The sequence below is a fragment of the Phaenicophaeus curvirostris genome, chromosome 5 (assembly GCF_032191515.1).
Source record: "Phaenicophaeus curvirostris isolate KB17595 chromosome 5, BPBGC_Pcur_1.0, whole genome shotgun sequence".
Classification (NCBI taxonomy): domain Eukaryota; kingdom Metazoa; phylum Chordata; class Aves; order Cuculiformes; family Cuculidae; genus Phaenicophaeus; species Phaenicophaeus curvirostris.
This window is the reverse complement of record NC_091396.1, coordinates 17,574,844-17,594,504: the sequence shown is the minus strand read 5'-3', so window position 1 is coordinate 17,594,504 and position 19,661 is coordinate 17,574,844. Positions and strand designations below refer to the sequence as shown.

The window sequence follows — 19,661 nt, the reverse complement described above, 5'->3', positions numbered from 1 at the left end:
AAGGTAATAGAGTCATTCTGGAGGAGAAAGCTTTTAGTGCAATTTGCGGAATGGAGTTTCGGAGAAAGGACCAAGTGATAGAGGTTCAGGAGGGGAGAAAGCCCAAGAAATGTAAGGAGGAAGACCAACAAATTCTCTGTAGTGTCAAACATCGACAGGACTTCGCAGAAATTTTTGGGAGCTGGGCCATGGGCCTTCATGAGACTAGGTTTTTACTTCTATGGTTCAGCAGGACAAAAGGTTTAATCTAAAGACATGAGAATAAAATTTAATTATCGACGTATGTTATGTTGGTCTCGATCTGCTGGTTGTTCTCTTTCACTGCTTTCTGGCAAAGGCACTTCTGTGTTGGCGTTCATCACACCTACTAGGATTGTAAAATCCATATGTTTGTTTAAAATCCTTAGGACAAAGGACATGTAATAGTAATTGCTTAAGATACTTTGAAATTTTGAGAAAAATACAAAGTAAAAAGATACCATAGATTCTACTATTTTGTATTTTCTCAGCTACTGATAAAAATGGTTTTCTTTATTTTTCAGCAATTTAAGTTTCTGATTTTTATGCAGTTACAGTATTAAAATGTCTGAGGAAGATATTATAGGATGTCTTTTCTTACTGGGATATTGATAATGAAGGAATTTACATATGTGGTTTTTAAGCATCTAGTGGAATTAAGTCAAGTCTGAGATTGGTTCTGGTCAGAGTGATCAGAGGTCTTGGACTTTGCCAAGTTTCCAGCTGCTTCTTTTCCCATATAGTAAATATATGTTAAGTTAATGGTTTTTGGAGAGCTTTTTGTGTAACTGATAGAAATAGGCAGACACTGAAATAGATCACTAAGAAGACAATCCAAAGCCTTTCTTTGTTTTTGCTATCCTGCGGTGGCTGAGAAGTAGTCTGGTTTTGCTTCCAATGTTTTAACCTCCAAATAATGGAGCCCTGGGACACAGGACAAGTTACAGCTCTGAAGGCAAAGGAGCCGTGTTGATTAAAACAAAGTAGGAAGCTTGCTCCGTTTATTTTTTTTTTTCAGTGACTGTTGTTATCCATATTAAATGTTTTAGTAATACCAGTACTATCTCATTGACCAAAGTAACCCCCAAGACACAATCCTCTCAGGAAATAGATGCTTAGTTACATGCTTAAAGTTGTGTGAGGTGATTCTAGCTCCAGTAAAGTGAGAGTCCTTTCCACAAACCTTTGAAAAAATTACCTTTGCCAAGTATATTTAATTCTAAAGTATGAATATTCTGTTCCTTGTTTATATTTTCATTACTTCTAGATATACTCCTTTGCACCTCCTTATGTGGTTCTTTTCCAATCTTTTTTTTCCCTCAGCTTTTTTTTAACTCATTTGTTCAGCTGTATTGATTAGCTTTTTAGTTATTTTTTTCAATACTTACGCGTATAGTGTGGAGCTTGTTGGTTGCACAAGAGGTTAGTTTTCATTAAAACCTCTTCCATTGAAGAGATAACAGCTGTACAGTAGGAAATCTACAGAATAGGTAGTATTTCTACATCAGAAAATTGTTTTAGTACTTTATACATTCTTAAATTTGCAGGAAAGCAATCTAGGCAGCAAGCTGAAACAGCATCAGAGACAGCACAATTTTTTTTTACGTTTAATTTTTTTTTAAGAAGTAATTGAATTCTCTTGGAGGAAGATTGCTATTAAATTCCTTCCCTTTTTTTGTGAGTATATTGGATTATCTCAAGCTGGCACTAACTTATTAAAGCATTTCTTGTGTGTTCCTCTGGACCTGTATTTCATGTCACCATTGTTCATTGAATAGCATGACATTTTTCAGGAAACCATAAAATGGATAAGAAAGAGAAGGGAAACTGCAATGGGAATATTAAGATGAGGAACTTTCAGCAAGACCAGAATTACACTGGAGAGTTCTAGGGACAAAGAAAACAATAGCAGTAGTGCTGCATACCATACGGTAATGCTGAGCATTTTCAGACTGTTTAAAAAATGTTTATATTTCAAGGGTTTGTCATCAAAAGCTCAAAACAGGCTTTCCTGCTATTATTTCTGTTTCACATTTGTATGTTAGACATTTCCCTTTGGTATTTGGTATCTGGTATCTAAGAAAATTAGAAAGACTGATGTCCAAGAAGATTAGTCTAGGTCACATCAGGCAGAATACACATATTTTCAAAGTTGCCAGTTTTAAAGAAAGGAAAGGTGGGGTGAAGGAGAAGAATGCAGGAGGGGGAAAGATGTAGTGTTTCCCTCTAGAAGCATCATTAATTAAAGAAATGAACACTTCTCAAGCAGATTACCAAATAGAAAAAGAAATGCTGTATTCCTGTTTCTCCTTTCTACCAGAGATCAGAAATGTTTATATTTGTATATCACTAAAGAGAAAAAAATAAGGAAAGTGAAATCATAATACCAGTCCATTTGTCCTACCCTTTATCCCTAAATATGATCTGCCAAACCACCATTAAATGAGGGAAACATGGTGAAACCCTAAAGCTGATATAAATGTCTGTAAAAATATTACTTACCTGGGCTTCCATAACTTTAAACCGCTTTTCTTGTTCTTTCAATACACTGAAATATTTAGACAAATTATCCACCCTGTGGAAACAAAGCGGCCACAGTGAGAAAAAAAGAAAGGCCTCAGAAGAAATTCTAAAACGCAAACCCCACATAACTTAGTAGAGCCATGACCCCTCGCTGGCAGTTCTGTGCTGCTGAGACATCCCAGAACCTCCTAAAAGTCTTGTACCTTTGAGGTGTTTCTGCAAAGATTTCTTGAACAGAGCAGCATTTCTGGGACACCCTCATGCACTTGTTGCCCAGGGACTCATTATAAGCTTATAAGGATGTTGTAGTTTGAGGTAAATTAGAGTCATTTTTGTGACTAACTCACTTGCTGTAAGTAACTTAATTTTTCTGAAAGTTAACTGCATGTTTTTTGAGACAGTGTTCTCTAAAACAACAACACATGACATTAGTATGCAAAAAGGCCAATGCTCACACTTAACCAAGGCCATCCTCAAGCTGGTGGAAGGGGGGCAAATAGGGCAGGTGACCCTAAACTGACCAATGGGGTATTCCATCCTATATATGTCATACTTGGTATAAAATTGAGAGGTCACAAGTGCCTCACAATGTTCTGTGATGCCTGATGTCCCGGGAGGACCTCATTTGTCTGGTTGCTCTTGATCCTGAATCCATTTCCTGAGTCCAGCTTCCTCCTAGCCACAGACCCATTCCCTTGTGGCTGCTCTGTGGTATTTGTGGTCATGTATAGTCATTGAGGGGTGGGGGCACAATCTCATGTATTTGTATATTTTTTTATTACTTCCTAATTATTTTCATTATCATTATAATTTCTTTAAAGCTGTAGTTTTAGTTTCCTTACTCTCATTTCCCCCGCTTGTTTCCATGTGGGGAGGGAAGGGATTTTGGAGGCTTAGCTGCACAGTGTTAGCTGTTGAATTTGGCTGTGTGGGGCTAAACTGTGACAACAGATTACAGCAGCTGTTCAGCATCTGGTGAGGGCTACTTAACCCCAGCCACTGTGGAAATCAAGGAGAGCAGAAAGGAGCCTTAGGTGCAATTCTGTCTCTCCAGGCACTCATGTCCCATCTGTACCAAATGTAGACTGATCCTGGTGTGAGAATTGAGGCCACAATATTTCTTCCATCAGCACGGTAGAGATAAGCCACTTAAAATTTTTTCAAGAGGTTTCATTTTTGGAAACTATTTTGACATTCAAATCCCATTTTCCATGCAGTCTGAAGAGACTGTCTAGAGAACTTCCCCACAATGCCTCCAAATCATTGTATTGTCTACATGCTTTCTGCATCCTTCACCTATTCTCTCATCAGTTATTCTTAGCAACTGATTCTCCATAGGCTCCTCAAATCACAATCTGTCCTAACTCCTATTTCAATGTTTCCCTCTAACAGGTTATGTTCTGTTCAGGTCTATGTGAAAAAGCTGCTGCTGGATGCATCTAATGCATTTTGGCATGGGTTCAATGCAAAGTTCAAAGAATTACACTCTGAGGGCTTCGTAGGATCTCAAATACACACTGCTACCACCTAAGAGTGCAGATAAAAAGCCACAGTTTTAGTGGTGTTCATGTGAACCCAGTCTATACAGTCTCTTTTCTGGCCCTGCTATATCTGAAATATTGTGAAACTGGACTGATTCTGACTTTTCCCCTCCAAGCAGTAACTTCATATACAATGTATTATACCATCTTTGAAGACAGAAAGAGTATAATTGTGCCCTTTGTTTGGAAGCAATTATACACATATTTATTGCTCAGACTCAGTAACTGTGGTCTCATTCCTAGCATTTGTCAGTGACCTGCTTATGAGAATGAAGTTCAAACCAACATAATAATTCTAAATTGTTATGAATTAAAGGTCTGTGTAGATTAGAGGGAGAAGAGAGCTTTCCAAGAAGATACTCAAGTATGCTCATCTGGGCTCCAGCTACTCCATGAGTTAGGCAGCTGGAGGTTTGTTTTGAAAGACAGCACAGAAAGAAAATAGCAAAAGAACATCTCCATGGAACTTCCTTATTATGATAACTTTTACACCCATTGTGCCTCTATTTGAAATCAGTTTTATCATAAGAGGAAGCGGCTGAAACAGGTCTTAAAAGCTTCTTTAAAGAAGACTTTTTTTGTCTCCCTTTTAGTATTGTCTTAGATGTTTCTGTTTTCCCTCCATATAACTGCTTTGTGTCTCACTTAAAGACACAAAGTAAACATTTACTTATCCAGAGTAAACCTCTGAATAATAATTTAGCACTTCTATCTTTAGGCTATAAAACCAATTTAAGTGATATTCCTAGTGGTGAGATATTTAAGAAAAGTATTTAAATGGTGACACAGTTAATTAAATACAGCTTTAGAGCCAACATCATTAATTTCTTGTGGAAAACTGGTCGTGTGCCATAAAGTTGTAAATAGCTGTTCTGCATCTGTGGGCTAGGGGTAATTCAAGATATCTTAAACTCCCACTCAAAAGTCTAAGCAATTCAAAAGTTTAATTCAAAATTCTGTTGTATTCCTACAGGGGATGGAAGTGCATGCACTGCATTATAGCAAAAGAACTATTCTTCTACCATTCCTTCATGAATTATTTTCATTGAGCTTGACTGCAGATTTGGCTGGAGCTTACAGGCCTGTAATTGTACATAACCACAAGTACCAAAAACTCTTCTAATACTGTGGTGATGCTGGCTTCTTACATTTTTCATGCACTGCATTTTTCCTAACTGCATTCTAGTTGAACTCTTCATATAAGCTTTACAAGCACCTGACTGATTATCTCATTCAAAGCTGAAGACTTGCAAGGTACACGCATTGTGGTTCAGAATAACATACTTATTAGACGTGGCCTTCAGCCTTTCTTCAGTGCTTTCTTTCCTTTCTTGTTCAAGGTTTCCAAGATAATTTTCTTTTTGTACTAGCTCCCATGTTATGATTTTTTGATCTAGGCTGCCTGGAAGATCTCTTTCTGTAGGAAAAAAGAAAATAAAAATTAAATTTTATTCCCCTTTCTCTTATAATACTAAGGCTGCTATGCTAAAGAAAAATCAAGTCTTGCCATTGCAGGTGTGTCATATTATGAAAATGCGATGTAAAGTATGTGGTTTCTACTTCTTTTTTCTTGTGATGGAAGGCAATAGAATTTTTTTGCAGTTGGATATGACTCCTGAGTTTCCCAAAGGACAGCACAGACCAATTTTATGTGATTCCATTTAAAATTTTTACATCCTTACTGCACTTCTTACATGTTTTAGTCCCAAAGTATTTAATGAGCAGAGCTTTATGTTCAGATGCACTTTATCATTTAAGCTTCTTTATTAGAACAATTATAAATAGGAATGAAAAAAAAAATAAATTCCTTCCCCTTGAAGTATTAAGCCTGTTGTTGTTGTTAAGTATCCCAGCCAACAGCAGGCCTCAATTTCACGAGCATATTTTGACTGCAATATACAATGTTCTTGCACACTGGTAAAAGGGGACAGTTGCTGCATGCTGCACACACCACTGAATCTATAACTGAGGCAGTCGGGTACTTCCTTTCTTAAGGAAAAAAAGAATTTTCTCTCTTTTAGAAGAATCTCCAGCAGTGTGTCTTGATAGCTGGAAGGGGTGTGCATGAAAGGGAGCTTACTCCAAGGGCTCTGAACTAGTCCAGTCTGACAACAGTTCTGTTCCAAAGCCCATTATCAGCCTGCGCATGAGGAGTAAATAGGCTTATTATCAGACACTATTAAACTAGATGGGCCAAGTTTGCCATCACTATAGAAAGTGCTCAAATGCCTTCTGCAATTAGCTGAACTTCACCTGCCTTTTTGACTATAACTTTTAACTTGCCACCATTTCTCTAAGCACACTCCATTTCCCTCTATGTCTCTATATTGGAAAATTCCACTGATCCTACTAGATTTTTAGACTTGGTATATGTCTTTAGAGTTCTTCATACTTAATAATTACTAAAATTCAGGAGCAAATTAAATAACTATTCATTAAACCTACCCATTGCTATCCCTTCAGAAATCAAATCCCTTTAACCAGTTTTATATCAATATCTTTGTTATAATAACTATGGTGCATAAAGGAGTGCATGGTAGGAATCTCTTAATAGTAGAGGATACATTACAAGGTTTAATTTTTTTGTCTGTACTCATTACACTCTGTTAAAAATAAATTGTGACTCTTGGCTTAAGGAAATCTTAACTGCTCTTCTCTTTTGCCTATGCAACATGTCCTAGTAGAGTGTCAAGGCATCCAGTTGCTAGATGATTGTTAATAACTCACCCAGATGTTCTTTTTTATGTTCCATTTTGTTGAAGATTCTTCTGAGAACTAGAGTTATGTGGTTAATAATGATAAATGGTGGTGCTAAGGCAGGCCGGCCATGATATTCAATAATCAGGTTGTAGCGCTGAATTTTCCAGAAGATGTCTGCATTGCCCTGAACAACTTGAAAAGTGTAACTGTAATTGGGGGAGGAAAAAAAAGTATATAACTGTTTTTACCGCAGAAAGCTAAAGCTTATTATTACAAAATTTAGTCCCACGTTTGCTTTAAAAAAGGAACAGCAAACTCAGGAGGTAGTGTTAATTTAATACGAAGTTTTTGCAAATTCTTAGATTTTCAAATAATTGCAGTTGCTGACTTCAAATGTTAAAAAATGCAGTGGCTTTTTTTAAAAGAAAGGTAAATCAACTTCACTCAGGCAAGATCAGCAAACATGCCACGTCAGTTCTTGAACCAAATATATCATTATTAGCTGTGTTGACATCAAGCATTTCCCCCTACGTGCAGATTATCCGCTGTTAAGTCTACCAAGTTTACAGCTGCTTTGCACCTACAGACTTGTGCTGCAGCACAGGCAGGTATCCAGACCCTTCTATGCATGTTTAATTCAATTTTTAGCACTAAAACAGACTTCCTTTTTTCTTGTCTTTGTTGTGGCTAGAGTGAGGATGATGAGAACTTAAGAACTATATGATCACAGAAGTCTACCTCTTAATCCCCTAACAATATTAATTAGGAAAATTACTAGAGTATTCCAAAGGTACTATAGTAAAGATAGGCATTCAGTTAAGCTTTTGCAGCCCCTGACTTGATACTTACTGAATTCACTCTTACCTAAACATCGCAATCAGGAGATTCATAAGGAGAACATTTGTGACTAGTAGGAAGATGACCAACAGAAGTATGACAAGCCAGTTGGCATAGCTATTAGGACATGAAGGGGAGTTCTCCTGCAAAATCTGCAGTGGGTTATATGTACAGTTCCTGGGATACATTCGTGATGCTGCAAAGGAAGACAGAGAAATAACAAAATACTTTTGACAAACCCTACTGTCACATGTATTTCTTAGGGTGGAGACAAAAGTTTTGCATTTTGTTGAGCAAAATTTCTGAATTTCTACAAAGAATGGCAAGACCCACAAATTGTTCCTGAGGTTTGAATTAATAGCTATTTCAATGCAAACAAGAAATTAATTAATATCTCTAAACTTGTCTTTATTAACAATTGATGACATGGGTGAATGTCTATAGTTAGTACCTCTGCTGTTAAACTAGAAATCAAGGACAATGATGATATCGATTACTAAAATGTGATTTAATCTTGGCTGCATATAAACTGCAGCACAATAATTGTTCTGAATATTTTATAGTCATTAAAAGCTTAACTCCAATATTGTGGTAGTATTCTTGCACTGCCCTTGTTGACTACTAGCAGGTTTGTAAATACAAGACTCTTTTAACCATAAAAGGACGGTTTATTGACTGCTTGAGGTGCTGAGCAATCTCTTGCAGTTAAAAGATCATTCATGTCTTTTTTTTCCGTATTCAAACTAGTTATTCATTCAGGTGATAACACTGTGGAGTATCAGTGGAGAGAAACACACACTTCTAGGCAATACTACATCTGACCTATTTCAAAATAAGATTTATCTTATTCCTAAAATAAGTTTTCTCTGCAATTACTTTAATAGAAGTAAGAGTGACTGGTTGTGCTGTGCATGCTTACACCCAGGGATTTAAAGTTCAGTGAGATAAATCACACCTCTGATCTCTCACCTTGTTCAGACTTCTTTGGGTTTTCTAAGGCATATGCTTTTTCTTACTAAGCAGAGTGAACAAGAAAGGATGCTTGCTGTTCTGCTTCTGTCTCTGGGATTTTTTTGGTTCCATCTATATTAATTCAGGTTTGAATCCTGCTTCAATTTGCCACTGCCATTTAGCACTGCTATTCTAGCTAAAACTGTGGTATTACTTCAGACTTCTTCGGGAGATGAACTATTTTGTATTTTACCTGCTTAACTACCAGAAATGTAACCTTTGAACTTCTACGTCCATGTATTTCCACGTCTTGTGATTATTTTTAAGTTGTTTTGTTCGCAATGTTGCACATTTGCTATTACTAGCTTTATTTGATTTGGACAGCTTTACCTCCAGAGTCAACAAATGCTCTAGAGGAATATTTATTCTAACACATGAGTGTTTGCTTATGGGCAGAGCTGTACTGCTTTAACACTGTCACGTTAAAATACTGCCAAAATGTATGGAGGTGCTATTATTTCAGTTTACACAGGGTTATCTGGGTCTAGGTTAACCTGAATGGAATTGGATTGAAGTGAAATAAGGTATGCCAACCTTTAAAACTGCAAATCCTCGTGTGAATATTTCAAACAGCTTGACTAAATAAGGCCAACCCTTATGCTCTAACGTAATTTCACAATGTACGCTATCTTTACAAATACACTATTTATGTCATAGTGATGTGAAAGTGTTGGCCTGCAGAGCAAAGATTGAAAAAAAAACAACAACAAGCAATACTGGGAAGGAATTCCGTGCTCTATTCAGAACTGTGCATTCAAAAGTGACCAAGCTGGTAGGGAAATTTCCTCACTGTCTATTTCATCCAGTGGAATCTGGCCAAATATCTGAAGGTAGGGACGATAAAGCACCCTTCTGAATATCCATTCCACTCGGCTGTCATCAGGATGAAGTAGAGCTTGAGTTGTCACACCGTAGGCAATGAGCCACACACTCAAGAAAAACAGAAAGAAGAAAACATCCTTCATCTGAAAAAGAGGGGGGGAGGGGAGAAGAGGAGTAGAGATGACTCCAATAGTATAGTCAAAGAATGGTAGTCTTCCTGCATGAAAACAGCTCAAACATTTCTGTTTCTTTACAAACTTGTTTAGATTAAAGGGGGTGGAATAGAGTACAGTTTCATGCATAGAATTCCCCTCTTGACCTTGTTGTTGTCACATTGTTTTTAGCCTGTAATCGGCATTTTTCTTTAATAGCTCATTTCGATAAAGACATGTTTTATATTAAAACGTTGCTTTTCAATCATTTAACATTTAAAAATGAAACACATTTTATCTCTTAAGGGAATCTCATTGTACCTTTTAAATGCAGATTTTCTGTGAGATGTCACAGTACTATCAACTGCTTTGTTGTGAATTGCAAGAATTCTGCTGCAGCAGTGAATCCTGGTAACAGTCGGTATTCATTGATGAATACTGAACCACTGATACAGCAGATATTGAAGGCTGCAAGGATCAGGTAGCTTCTTTCTTGAGGTTTTCAAGTGAAGTAATGCATCTGAGGGATTGTTTTCAGGACTTCCTGCTTTTAAACATTGTGTTTCTCCACAGAAGCAGAAGTAATTGAATCCTAAAACACTTTTTGAAAAAAGCACTATATATATATATTTCAAGTGCAATAATTTTTCCCTGGTGGAAGAGGAACACTTCATCGTCTTCTCATCTATTCTGACAGAATTCATTAGAGGCTGTAGATTCATTTCAATTACATTATTGGATTTTGCAGTTACGCAAAAGCATAGGCATTTCAGACCTCCAGGATGGTACTTGGAGTTCTGTTAAGAAAGATGATACCTAACCCAGGCTAGACATAACTGATGTCTCTCTGACTTCATATATTTTGTTTTCTGGATAATTTAAAATTTAGCCATGCTGCAGGACTAGTTAAAAGTCACAAGTCTCAGGGTTTTTTTTCCAGTCTGCAGTCTCTCTGTGAATCACAGAATCACAGAATAACCAGGTTGGAAGAGACCCACCGGATCACCGAGTCCAACCGTTCCTACCAAACACTAAACCATATCCCTCAGCACCTCATCCACCCGTGCCTTAAACACCTCCAGGGAAGGTGACTCAACCACCTCCCTGGGCAGCCTGTTCCAGTGCCCAATGACCCTTTCTGTAAAGAATTTTTTCCTAACGTCTAGCCTAAACCTCCCCTGGCGGAGCTTGAGGCCATTCCCTCTTGTCCTGTCCCCTGTCACTTGGGAGAAGAGGCCAGCACCCTCCTCTCTACAACCTCCTTTCAGGTAGTTGTAGAGAGCAATGAGGTCACCCCTCAGCCTCCTCTTCTCCAGGCTAAACAACCCCAGCTCTCTCAGCCGCTCCTCATAAGACCTGTTCTCCAGCCCTTTCACCAGCTTTGTTGCTCTTCTCTGGACTCTCTCCAGAGCCTCAACATCCTTCTTGTGGTGAGGGGCCCAGAACTGAACACAGTATTCGAGGAGCGGCCTCACCAGTGCCGAGTACAGAGGGAGGATAACCTCCCTGGACCTGCATGCATTGTTCTGCCATTGAAATGCCGTTTTAGTAGCTACCAGCCTCGTTGCAGCAGTTCTGTAGGAAGGTTAAGAAGGAGAAAGACTATAAGAGACAATCTTGGACTCCTTCTCTGTTTAAGGTAAATGATCTTGCTTGAACTCACTTGATGGACTTTTCAAGAAGCTAACATGTACTGAAGCAACTTCCATTGTTCTTTCATTTTATGCAAGGTTCAACACTGAACTACCAAAGCTGATGCATTGGCTTGGATGGGGGTAAGATAAAAGGTCCTGTTTTATGACTTTGTCTAGGCTGATGTTAATGCTCTTTTTTGCATCTTCTTAACCTGTGTTATCTCATATGACTTCAGATGCCAAGATAGCATACACATCACCATCTTTGTTCAAGGCCCTGGATTACCTTGGTATGCAGCAAGGAGAAGTTAGGAGCTAAAGATCAGACTTCTCTTACAACAAATGTCTGCTAATGCTGCAAGCTAGACAGTGTTCAAGAACAAGTATTTATTTGCCATTTACCCTTTTGCTACTCCAAGGAAATGTTATGTTAGAGTTACAGTTTTTGCATTTGTACACAAATCCAGCTAACTTGGTAGTGATGTTTATTCAATATATAGGGTTGTTTATACTGTAGGGCTTTTACTGAGCTCTGCTGTGTGTCACAAATCAAATATTTGTAGATTCTATAATAGCAGTTAAAATTACATGAACTCCTATTAATCAGTTACCGTGAGCCAATTGGCCCAGAGGATTAACATGGCTAAATAAAAATACTTAAACATACCAATGCATACCCAAACACAGTAACTGCAGTCCTAATCTCTCATTTCCTGCAGAAGAGTGGTAATAAATAAAAATCTTTTATCAACATCTTCCAACATATGCTTACAAAGTACTAATATGTTTTCATTGTAACTCAGAGATACAAAGTACAAATAAGAACAACTCCTGTGAGAAACTTGCAGCTACCCCTTTTCACAAATTTTTTTTTTTCACATTTCTTGCAAATAGCGATCTATTTCCCCAAGCAAAACAGAGTAATTCAGTAAATGCCCTGCACTTCTGTAAATTGCCTGTCATCTGTCTGAGGTCTTTGCTCTGAACGCACCCAGCTTATAAAGCAGAAGGAAGAGCTGTTAAGTCAAAGACACTCTACTCTTCCTTTGCCAGATCTGAGGAGAAATGATTAGGCAAGGTACAAGAATTAGTAAATTGGGACTGACTTATTACACTACAGAGCTCTTTGTAAGTATCTATGTCAAACTTATTGCATCCAATAGGCATGATAAATAAGGGAATACCTGCAAAATGACAAGGCATAAAACTATAAAAATCAAGATAGATTATAAAGTTATTTGCTTTGTAAAGAGAAGATTTCCTACTCTCCATTATTTAGAAAGCACAAGTATTTATTTGAGAGAGACTGTACACTTACCATCCTTTCCACAATTATGATCTTAGGTCCAAGTTGCTTGTGAATGGCAAAAATATGTATAAGTCTAAGTGTAAACACCATAAAATCAATGGCAAGTATTGTGCGGCCAGCTTGAAAAGTTGAGTTCAGCATCCTGCAGAACACATGAAATGAAATATCAGATCTCAGTAACTGCTGCTGAGAAGTATTGTCTTGAATATTACACTCAGTTTCCAGGCATAGCGCAGTTAGGAAAGGGCAAGTGCTTCAGCGCTGTGGTTGCATAAGCCTGTAAGAGGAATGTAACACGAAGTCTGTTCGTTGATGAAAAATACCCAAAAGGTGAAGGGACACTGTATTCTCTGTCTTGGATTAAATGGTATTTATTAAAAAAATAATACCTTGAGTAGAAGGGATTGCCCAAAACAACAACAATAAAAAGCAGAGCTTTTCTGTACACGTGTTCGAATATACCAGTATGCTTTTTGTGATCTCTGAAGCAACTTCCACAATACAACAGAATTGTGGAGGCTTTTATGGCAGAATCATATCTCAAAGCTTGCAAAAAAAACCATCAGAGCTTGTCCTCATGTGCACAAGACTCTCCTGTCGGTTGACATACACAGCCCTTGCTACTGATGCTGACCATACCACATAGAACACATCTATACCTGCAGGTTATCCCAATTATAAAGAGGAAGATGGTCACCATATCACATTTATTCCAGTTGTCCTCCACATACAGTTTAAATTTTTTTATTAAATTTGAGTCCTCATCTGTATAGAAACTCTGAAAAAGAATAATAATCATGAGTGGTTATCTATTTGCAGTTTCATTATTTCATTGTGAATCTTAACATAATATGTTTCCTTTTACTCTTTCATTGCCAAGAGCAAAACTGAATTCCTAGTGCAACAGGAAAAAATAAAGCTTCAAAATACAAGTTCACTTTACTGTCTTAAAGCACAAATGTTGGCTGAACAATATATAAAAAATCAAATCTTTTTATTCTTGTGATACTCGCCTTAAGTACATTTGAGGCCTAGTTTAAGTTTTTTGTTGGCATTTGGGTTGCTAAACAATACAACTTCCAGTCAAAATATAGTTTCAAGACATTGCTGTTTAAACAGCATGAACAGATTTTGTGTTTGTATACCAGAATTGTTAGCGAGTGCACGTGCATTTGATTATCTAGGCAAAGAATCTGGTTTAGTAATTGTGTTTTAGCCTGGCACTCTTCACATTTTACAGGTTTATCATGAAATGTTCTTTGATCCAAATATTTTCCACGTTCTTTTCTGATTATGGCCTTGCTGCATAATTTCAAATAAATTGTAACAAACTGGGATCTCCTTCCCTGCTCCTGTTGCTTAAATAATGAACACCAATTTGTTCTTCCAGGGTAAATGTTTATAACTGGGTTTTTGTGTCTAAACAGAACAGCTTTATGCGCTCACAGCTGGCAAAACACTAACACCATTGTTCACACATCATTTCAGTTGATTTGAGGACATTCCAGAACCAATAAATGGGAGAGCAACGAGGAAGTTTTTGTTTGTTTTGGTTTGGGGTTTTTTTTGTTTTTTAAGAAAAGCAAACCAGAAAGTGATCTGCTAATGTTTTGAGTTAAGAAGTATTTTATGAAAAACACAAATAATCTGAATTCATGTGCTCAGTTTATTTAAATGCTCCCCAGCAGAGACTCTGCTGGGGAGCGTTTAAATAAAGGACAAGAGTTCTCTGCTGTGTTCCCAGGTGTAGAATGTAACTTCATTATTTGAAGCAGGAGGACCTAGTTCTGGGGTGTGAAAGAGGAGCACTTCATACAAAGTGAAGGACACCTGAATCTTAGCAGCTCACTTGACTTGACTGCAGTTGCTGGAGGAAGAGGTTGCTTTGAGAGATAAGAGGGAGAGAGAGAGGGAGAGAGAAGTGTTTTGGATAAGGTAAGTTTTGTATTGCTCCTCTGTGTGAAACTGCACCTGATACCTGAAGTGTTCAAGCTTGGTACACTTACACCAATTGTAAACTTACTCTCAATGTTACCTCAAGTTTTACTGTGTTATTATTGCTAAGATGCTGTAGGTTACTGACCTGTCGGATCTCTTCCAAAACCAGAGTAAAAACCCAGAAGTAAAGTACAATTTCTTTAGCAGATGGACCCTCAGGTGGGGGTGGCTTAAAGTCTAGTAAAAGGACGTAAGTAAATAGAAACAGAAAAGCGAAGTACATTATGACGTTCCCCACAAAAACAGTTACAGGGGCACTCCAGAATTTTCTCCACCGAGTAAAGATAAACGTTGCCCACGCTGTGTTTTCAGAAGGGTTATGCTTTTCTGGTTTACCATTTCCTCTGAAAAACAAAAAGAATACAGGCTTGGTGATGTTTTCCTAAAAATAGATCATGGGAACAGGGTGAGTATTATCCCATATAAAGCTTTTTGTAAATAACAAATGTATACTGGGGGTGGCAAGGAAAAAGGCTGTAAAAGTCAGAGCAATCACATTACCATGGCAAAATATTTCAGGTAAAAATGAAGGTTTGAAAAACAAAGTCACATCTGACTTAATAAGTGTATGTTCTTCTGTTAATTTGATTGATAACTTCATTATGTTCCTGCATTTAGTACAAACATGGTGAATCATAGAATCATAGAATAACCAGGTTGGAAGAGACCCACTGGATCATCGAGTCCAACCATTCCTATCAAACACTAAACCATGCCCCTTAGCACCTCGTCCACCCGTGCCTTAAACACCTCCAGGGAAGGTGACTCAACCACCTCCCTGGGCAGCCTGTTCCAGTGCCCAATGACCCTTTCTGTGAAGAATTTTTTCCTAATGTCCAGCCTAAACCTCCCCTGGCAGAGCTTGAGGCCATTCCCTCTTGTCCTGTCCCTTGTCACTTGGGAGAAGAGGCCGGCACCCTCCTCTCTACAACCTCCTTTCAGGTAGTTGTAGAGAGCAATGAGGTCTCCCCTCAGCCTCCTCTTCTCCAGGCTAAACAACCCCAGCTCTCTCAGCCGCTCCTCGTATGACCTGCTCTCCAGCCCCCTCACCAGCTTTGTTGCTCTTCTCTGGACTCGCTCCAGAGCCTCAACATCCTTCTTGTGGTGAGGGGCCCAGAACTGAACACAGTATTTGAGGTATGGTCTCACCAGTGCCGAGTACAGAGGGAGAATAACCTCCCTGGACCTGCTGGTCACGCCGTTTCTGATACAAGCCAAGATGCCATTGGCCTTCTTGGCCACCTGGGCACACTGCTGGCTCATGTTCAGTCGGCTGTCAACCAACAACCCCAGGTCCCTCTTCTCCAGGCAGCTTTCTAGACAGACTTCTCCTAGTCTGTAGCACTGCACAGGGTTGTTGTGCCCCAAGTGCAGGACCCGGCATTTGGCCTTGTTAAACCTCATGCCATTGGACTCTGCCCAGCAGTCCAGCCTGTTCAGATCCCTTTGCAGAGCCTCCTACCCTCCAGCAGATCGACACTTCCACCCAGCTTAGTGTCGTCTGCAAACTTGCTAAGGGTGCACTCGATGCCTTCATCCAGGTCATTGATAAAGACATTGAACAGGGCTGGACCCAGCACTGAGTCCTGGGGAACCCCACTTGTCACTGGCCTCCAGCTGGATTTCACACCATTTCCCACCACTCTCTGGGCCCGGCCATCCAACCAGTTTTCCACCCAGGAGAGTGTGCACCTGTCCAGGCCAGAGGCTGAAAATACAAAAGGAGAGGGGGAAAGTGGACTAATTATTCCTCATTATCCTAAATAATATGAATGAAAAGCAGATAGCCAATGTAGTTTGTGAGTCAGTTCTTAACTATTTTGCCTCTAAAAGTTTCTGGCAGTGTTTGTATGCAGAAGTTCTTGTTGATGCTGTGAGTTTAAACAGTTTGCCTTTTTGACCCCGTCTCAAGAGTGCTGAATCATGTGGTTTTTGACTGTCCTTGCTGAAGTCTGAGAGAACCATTGAAGGAATACTTTAGTTCTTTATACAACTGTAAGTGCTGATATCTTGCCCATTGTAATTAAGTTAGAGTAAATGGCAGATAAAGTAATATTGAAGCCTACTAGGGAAAAAAAGACACATAAATTATTTATTAAGGTAGGAATTAACACAAGTATTTTGGTAACTGAAGGGAAATTTGACCTGTACATCTACAGTTGTTTTTGCTGTGTTTTGGAACATGAAGTGCTATCTATTGGCAATGGAACCTATCCTGTGCAGAAAATGCAAATTCCTTGTATTTGATAGCAATCTGATCTTAGTGTGAGGTTTTTCTTTCACATAAATAGGTCTCCTGTGTAAGCTAGCATTGTTATTGGGTCTTTAATTTTGCAATTCTGACAGGCATGGTCTCTAATGAAGGATGTGCACACAAGGGTATGTTTTCAGTTTCACCTCACAAAAAAAAAGAAATACTCTTCACTCTTTTTTAATTTTCTCTGACATTCTTGCTAATTATTTGTTCCTTTTTACAGCCAGTCTTTTCTATGTGCCAGATTCTATCCTACCTCTCAGTGAATGACATCATAAGATACATTCCCATGGTAATAGGCTAGTATCATAAACAGATAACTGCGGCTTCACTGTAAGATGCTGAAATAGATCTGGGAGGAAGAGAGCATCTTTTGTTAAAATAAAATGGTAAGGTAATAGCAATTGGAACTCACAGTGTAATGACTTAGCAAGTTTGCGGACGACACTAAGCTGGGTGGAAGTGTCGATCTGCTGAAGGGTAGAGAAGCTCTGCAAAGGGATCTGGACAGGCTGGACCGCTGGGCTGAGTCCAATGGCATGAGGTTTAACAAGTCCAAATGCCGGGTCCTCCACTTGGGGCACAACAACCCTGTGCAGTGCTACAGACTAGGAGAAGTCTGTCTAGAAAGCTGCCTGGAGGAGAGGGACCTGGGGGTGTTGGTTGACAGCGACTGAACAGGAGCCAGCAGTGTGCCCAGGTGGCCAAGAAGGCCAATGGCATCTTGGCTTGTATCAGAAACGGTGTGACCAGCAGGTCCAGGGAGGTTATCCTCCCTCTGTGCTCGGCACTGGTGAGACCGCTCCTCGAATACTGTGTTCAGTTCTGGGCCCCTCACCATAAGAAGGATGTTGAGGCTCTGGAGAGAGTCCAGAGAAGAGCAACAAAGCTGGTGAAAGGGCTGGAGAGCAGGTCTTATGAGGAGCGGCTGAGAGAGCTGGGGTTGTTTAGCCTGGAGAAGAGGAGGCTGAGGGGTGACCTCATTGCTCTCTACAACTACCTGAAAGGAGGTTGTAGAGAGGAGGGTGCTGGACTCTTCTCCCAAGTGACAGGGGACAGGACAAGAGGGAATGGCCTCAAGCTCTGCCAGGGGAGGTTTAGGCTGGACATTAGGAAAAAATTCTTTACAGAAAGGGTCATTGGGCACTGGAACAGGCTGCCCAGGGAGGTGGTTGAGTCACCTTCCCTGGAGGTGTTTAAGGCACGGGTGGACGAGGTGCTGAGGGATATGGTTTAGTGTTTGATAGGAACAGTTGGACTCGATGATCTGGTGGGTCTCTTCCAACCCGGTTATTCTGTGATTCTGTGACTAAACCATGCTTCACTCAGGATATAAAAGTGCTTTATGACATCATTTACAAATAGTTCCCAAGAGGCAGATGTTTGTACACTTATTCTACAGGTTAGGGATGAAAAGAGAAGAACTAATGATTTTGTCTAATATACTGGTGGTAAAATGCCAGATGTAAAAATAGAACCGAATAATTCTGACATGGTCTACCACTTCATACTGTGAATGATGCTTCCTCACTACCTATTTCTCATTCAGATATTTCTGAAGTTCTCTTTAAATCATTGAAAAGCTATTTAGCATTATTTAGATATTAAGAGGACCTTGCACAAATCAAAAGTCTTCCTATCCTAACTTAAGTCCTTGTGGCCTCCTAGGTTTCGGTGATTGTGTAGCAGAAGTATAGAGTGAAATTCAGAAGTTCTGAATCACAGATCTAGGAATTATCATGAGCAACTGACAAAATCTTTGTGCTCAGTTATCCATCTGTGCTCCTTCTAACTCTTAGGTTTGTCATTGTACTTCAGGTTCCTTAGTGCCCATCTTTAAAAATAGAAATGAGGAGCACTAGTATGTTGGGAAGCTGACTTAATATAAAATTCCCAAGTACAGATGCTTGCAAGTAATTCTGTCAATTTGTTCGTAGGAAAATATGTAGTGAGGCCCTCAAATAATGTCAGGTTTTGCTGAGAACCTTTTCTGCTCAGCTCAGTGATTTTCATAGGGGTTTAGTTCCTAAATCCAACATTTATCAGCTATAACAAGTTGAAGGGAATCCCAGGAAATGCTTTCCGATTTCCAGGTATTAAGCAGATTCCTTGTTCTGTAGAAATTACCTGCTTAGAACAAGTGAAGTTGTGTACCTTTAAAACAGTGATATATTCCTGTTTATTGTATATGTTCCTTTTAGAGAGCAACAACAGCAGCAATCAGAGGGCACAGCACTTTCTGAGGAGCAATGGTTTTCTTTGTCCTTCATCTCCTTAGATCATTAGCTGGTCACTAATGCACAAGAAGTGTACTATTCAATTGTCACAGAAGTCACAGTAACAAATGTTTTTAAACTTACCTTTCTTCTTCCTTGGAAAACAACAAAGTCCTCTCTGTTTCTAAACTGTCCAGCTCTCTAAATGGCTCCGTCTCATTCTTTGATTGTGTTTCTTCACTGTAAGGAAATAAACTAATTAGTTGAAAGATGATGGTTAGCAATTTTTCACTCCAAAACTGACATTCATACAAACCTGCTGACATGTACTTACTTACCGTGGACTCGCTCTACTGAGAAGCTGTCAACCTATAATCCTTACCTCTGCAAATTCTGTTTATTTCTAAGGAGAAGGCTGAAGTCCCCCATAAGATTCACGGAAGTGATAGTTGGCATGCTTCGCAAAAATGGAGCAGGATGCTCAGTTTCCTCAAATTACTTAGAATTTTGGCAGAAATAAACACTTTGGTCCTAGAAGGCAATACTTCAATGCTCTGTTCCTGGTAACTCTTAGTAGCAATTAAGAGAGGAAATGCCAGAAGCTGTAGGGCACATGTTTTTTATACAACTTCTGTATTTTCAGGGA

At 39.1% G+C, this 19,661-nt stretch overlaps 1 protein-coding gene across 1 annotated transcript in view; it reads right to left on the bottom strand.

The window, feature by feature from the left end:
• Positions 1-272: 272 nt before the first annotated feature.
• TRPM5 (transient receptor potential cation channel subfamily M member 5) overlaps positions 273-19,661 on the bottom strand; it is a 43,134-nt gene continuing 23,745 nt past the window's right edge. Inside the window, exons 14-24 of the mRNA XM_069857783.1 lie at positions 19,160-19,255; positions 14,631-14,889; positions 13,207-13,325; positions 12,557-12,689; positions 9,421-9,595; positions 7,647-7,815; positions 6,810-6,988; positions 5,367-5,499; positions 2,521-2,593; positions 1,407-1,497; positions 273-364 (exon numbers count right to left, since the gene is read on the bottom strand). Coding sequence (XP_069713884.1) covers positions 273-364; positions 1,407-1,497; positions 2,521-2,593; positions 5,367-5,499; positions 6,810-6,988; positions 7,647-7,815; positions 9,421-9,595; positions 12,557-12,689; positions 13,207-13,325; positions 14,631-14,889; positions 19,160-19,255 — 1,519 coding nt within the window. The remainder of the gene's footprint in view (positions 365-1,406; positions 1,498-2,520; positions 2,594-5,366; positions 5,500-6,809; positions 6,989-7,646; positions 7,816-9,420; positions 9,596-12,556; positions 12,690-13,206; positions 13,326-14,630; positions 14,890-19,159; positions 19,256-19,661) is intronic.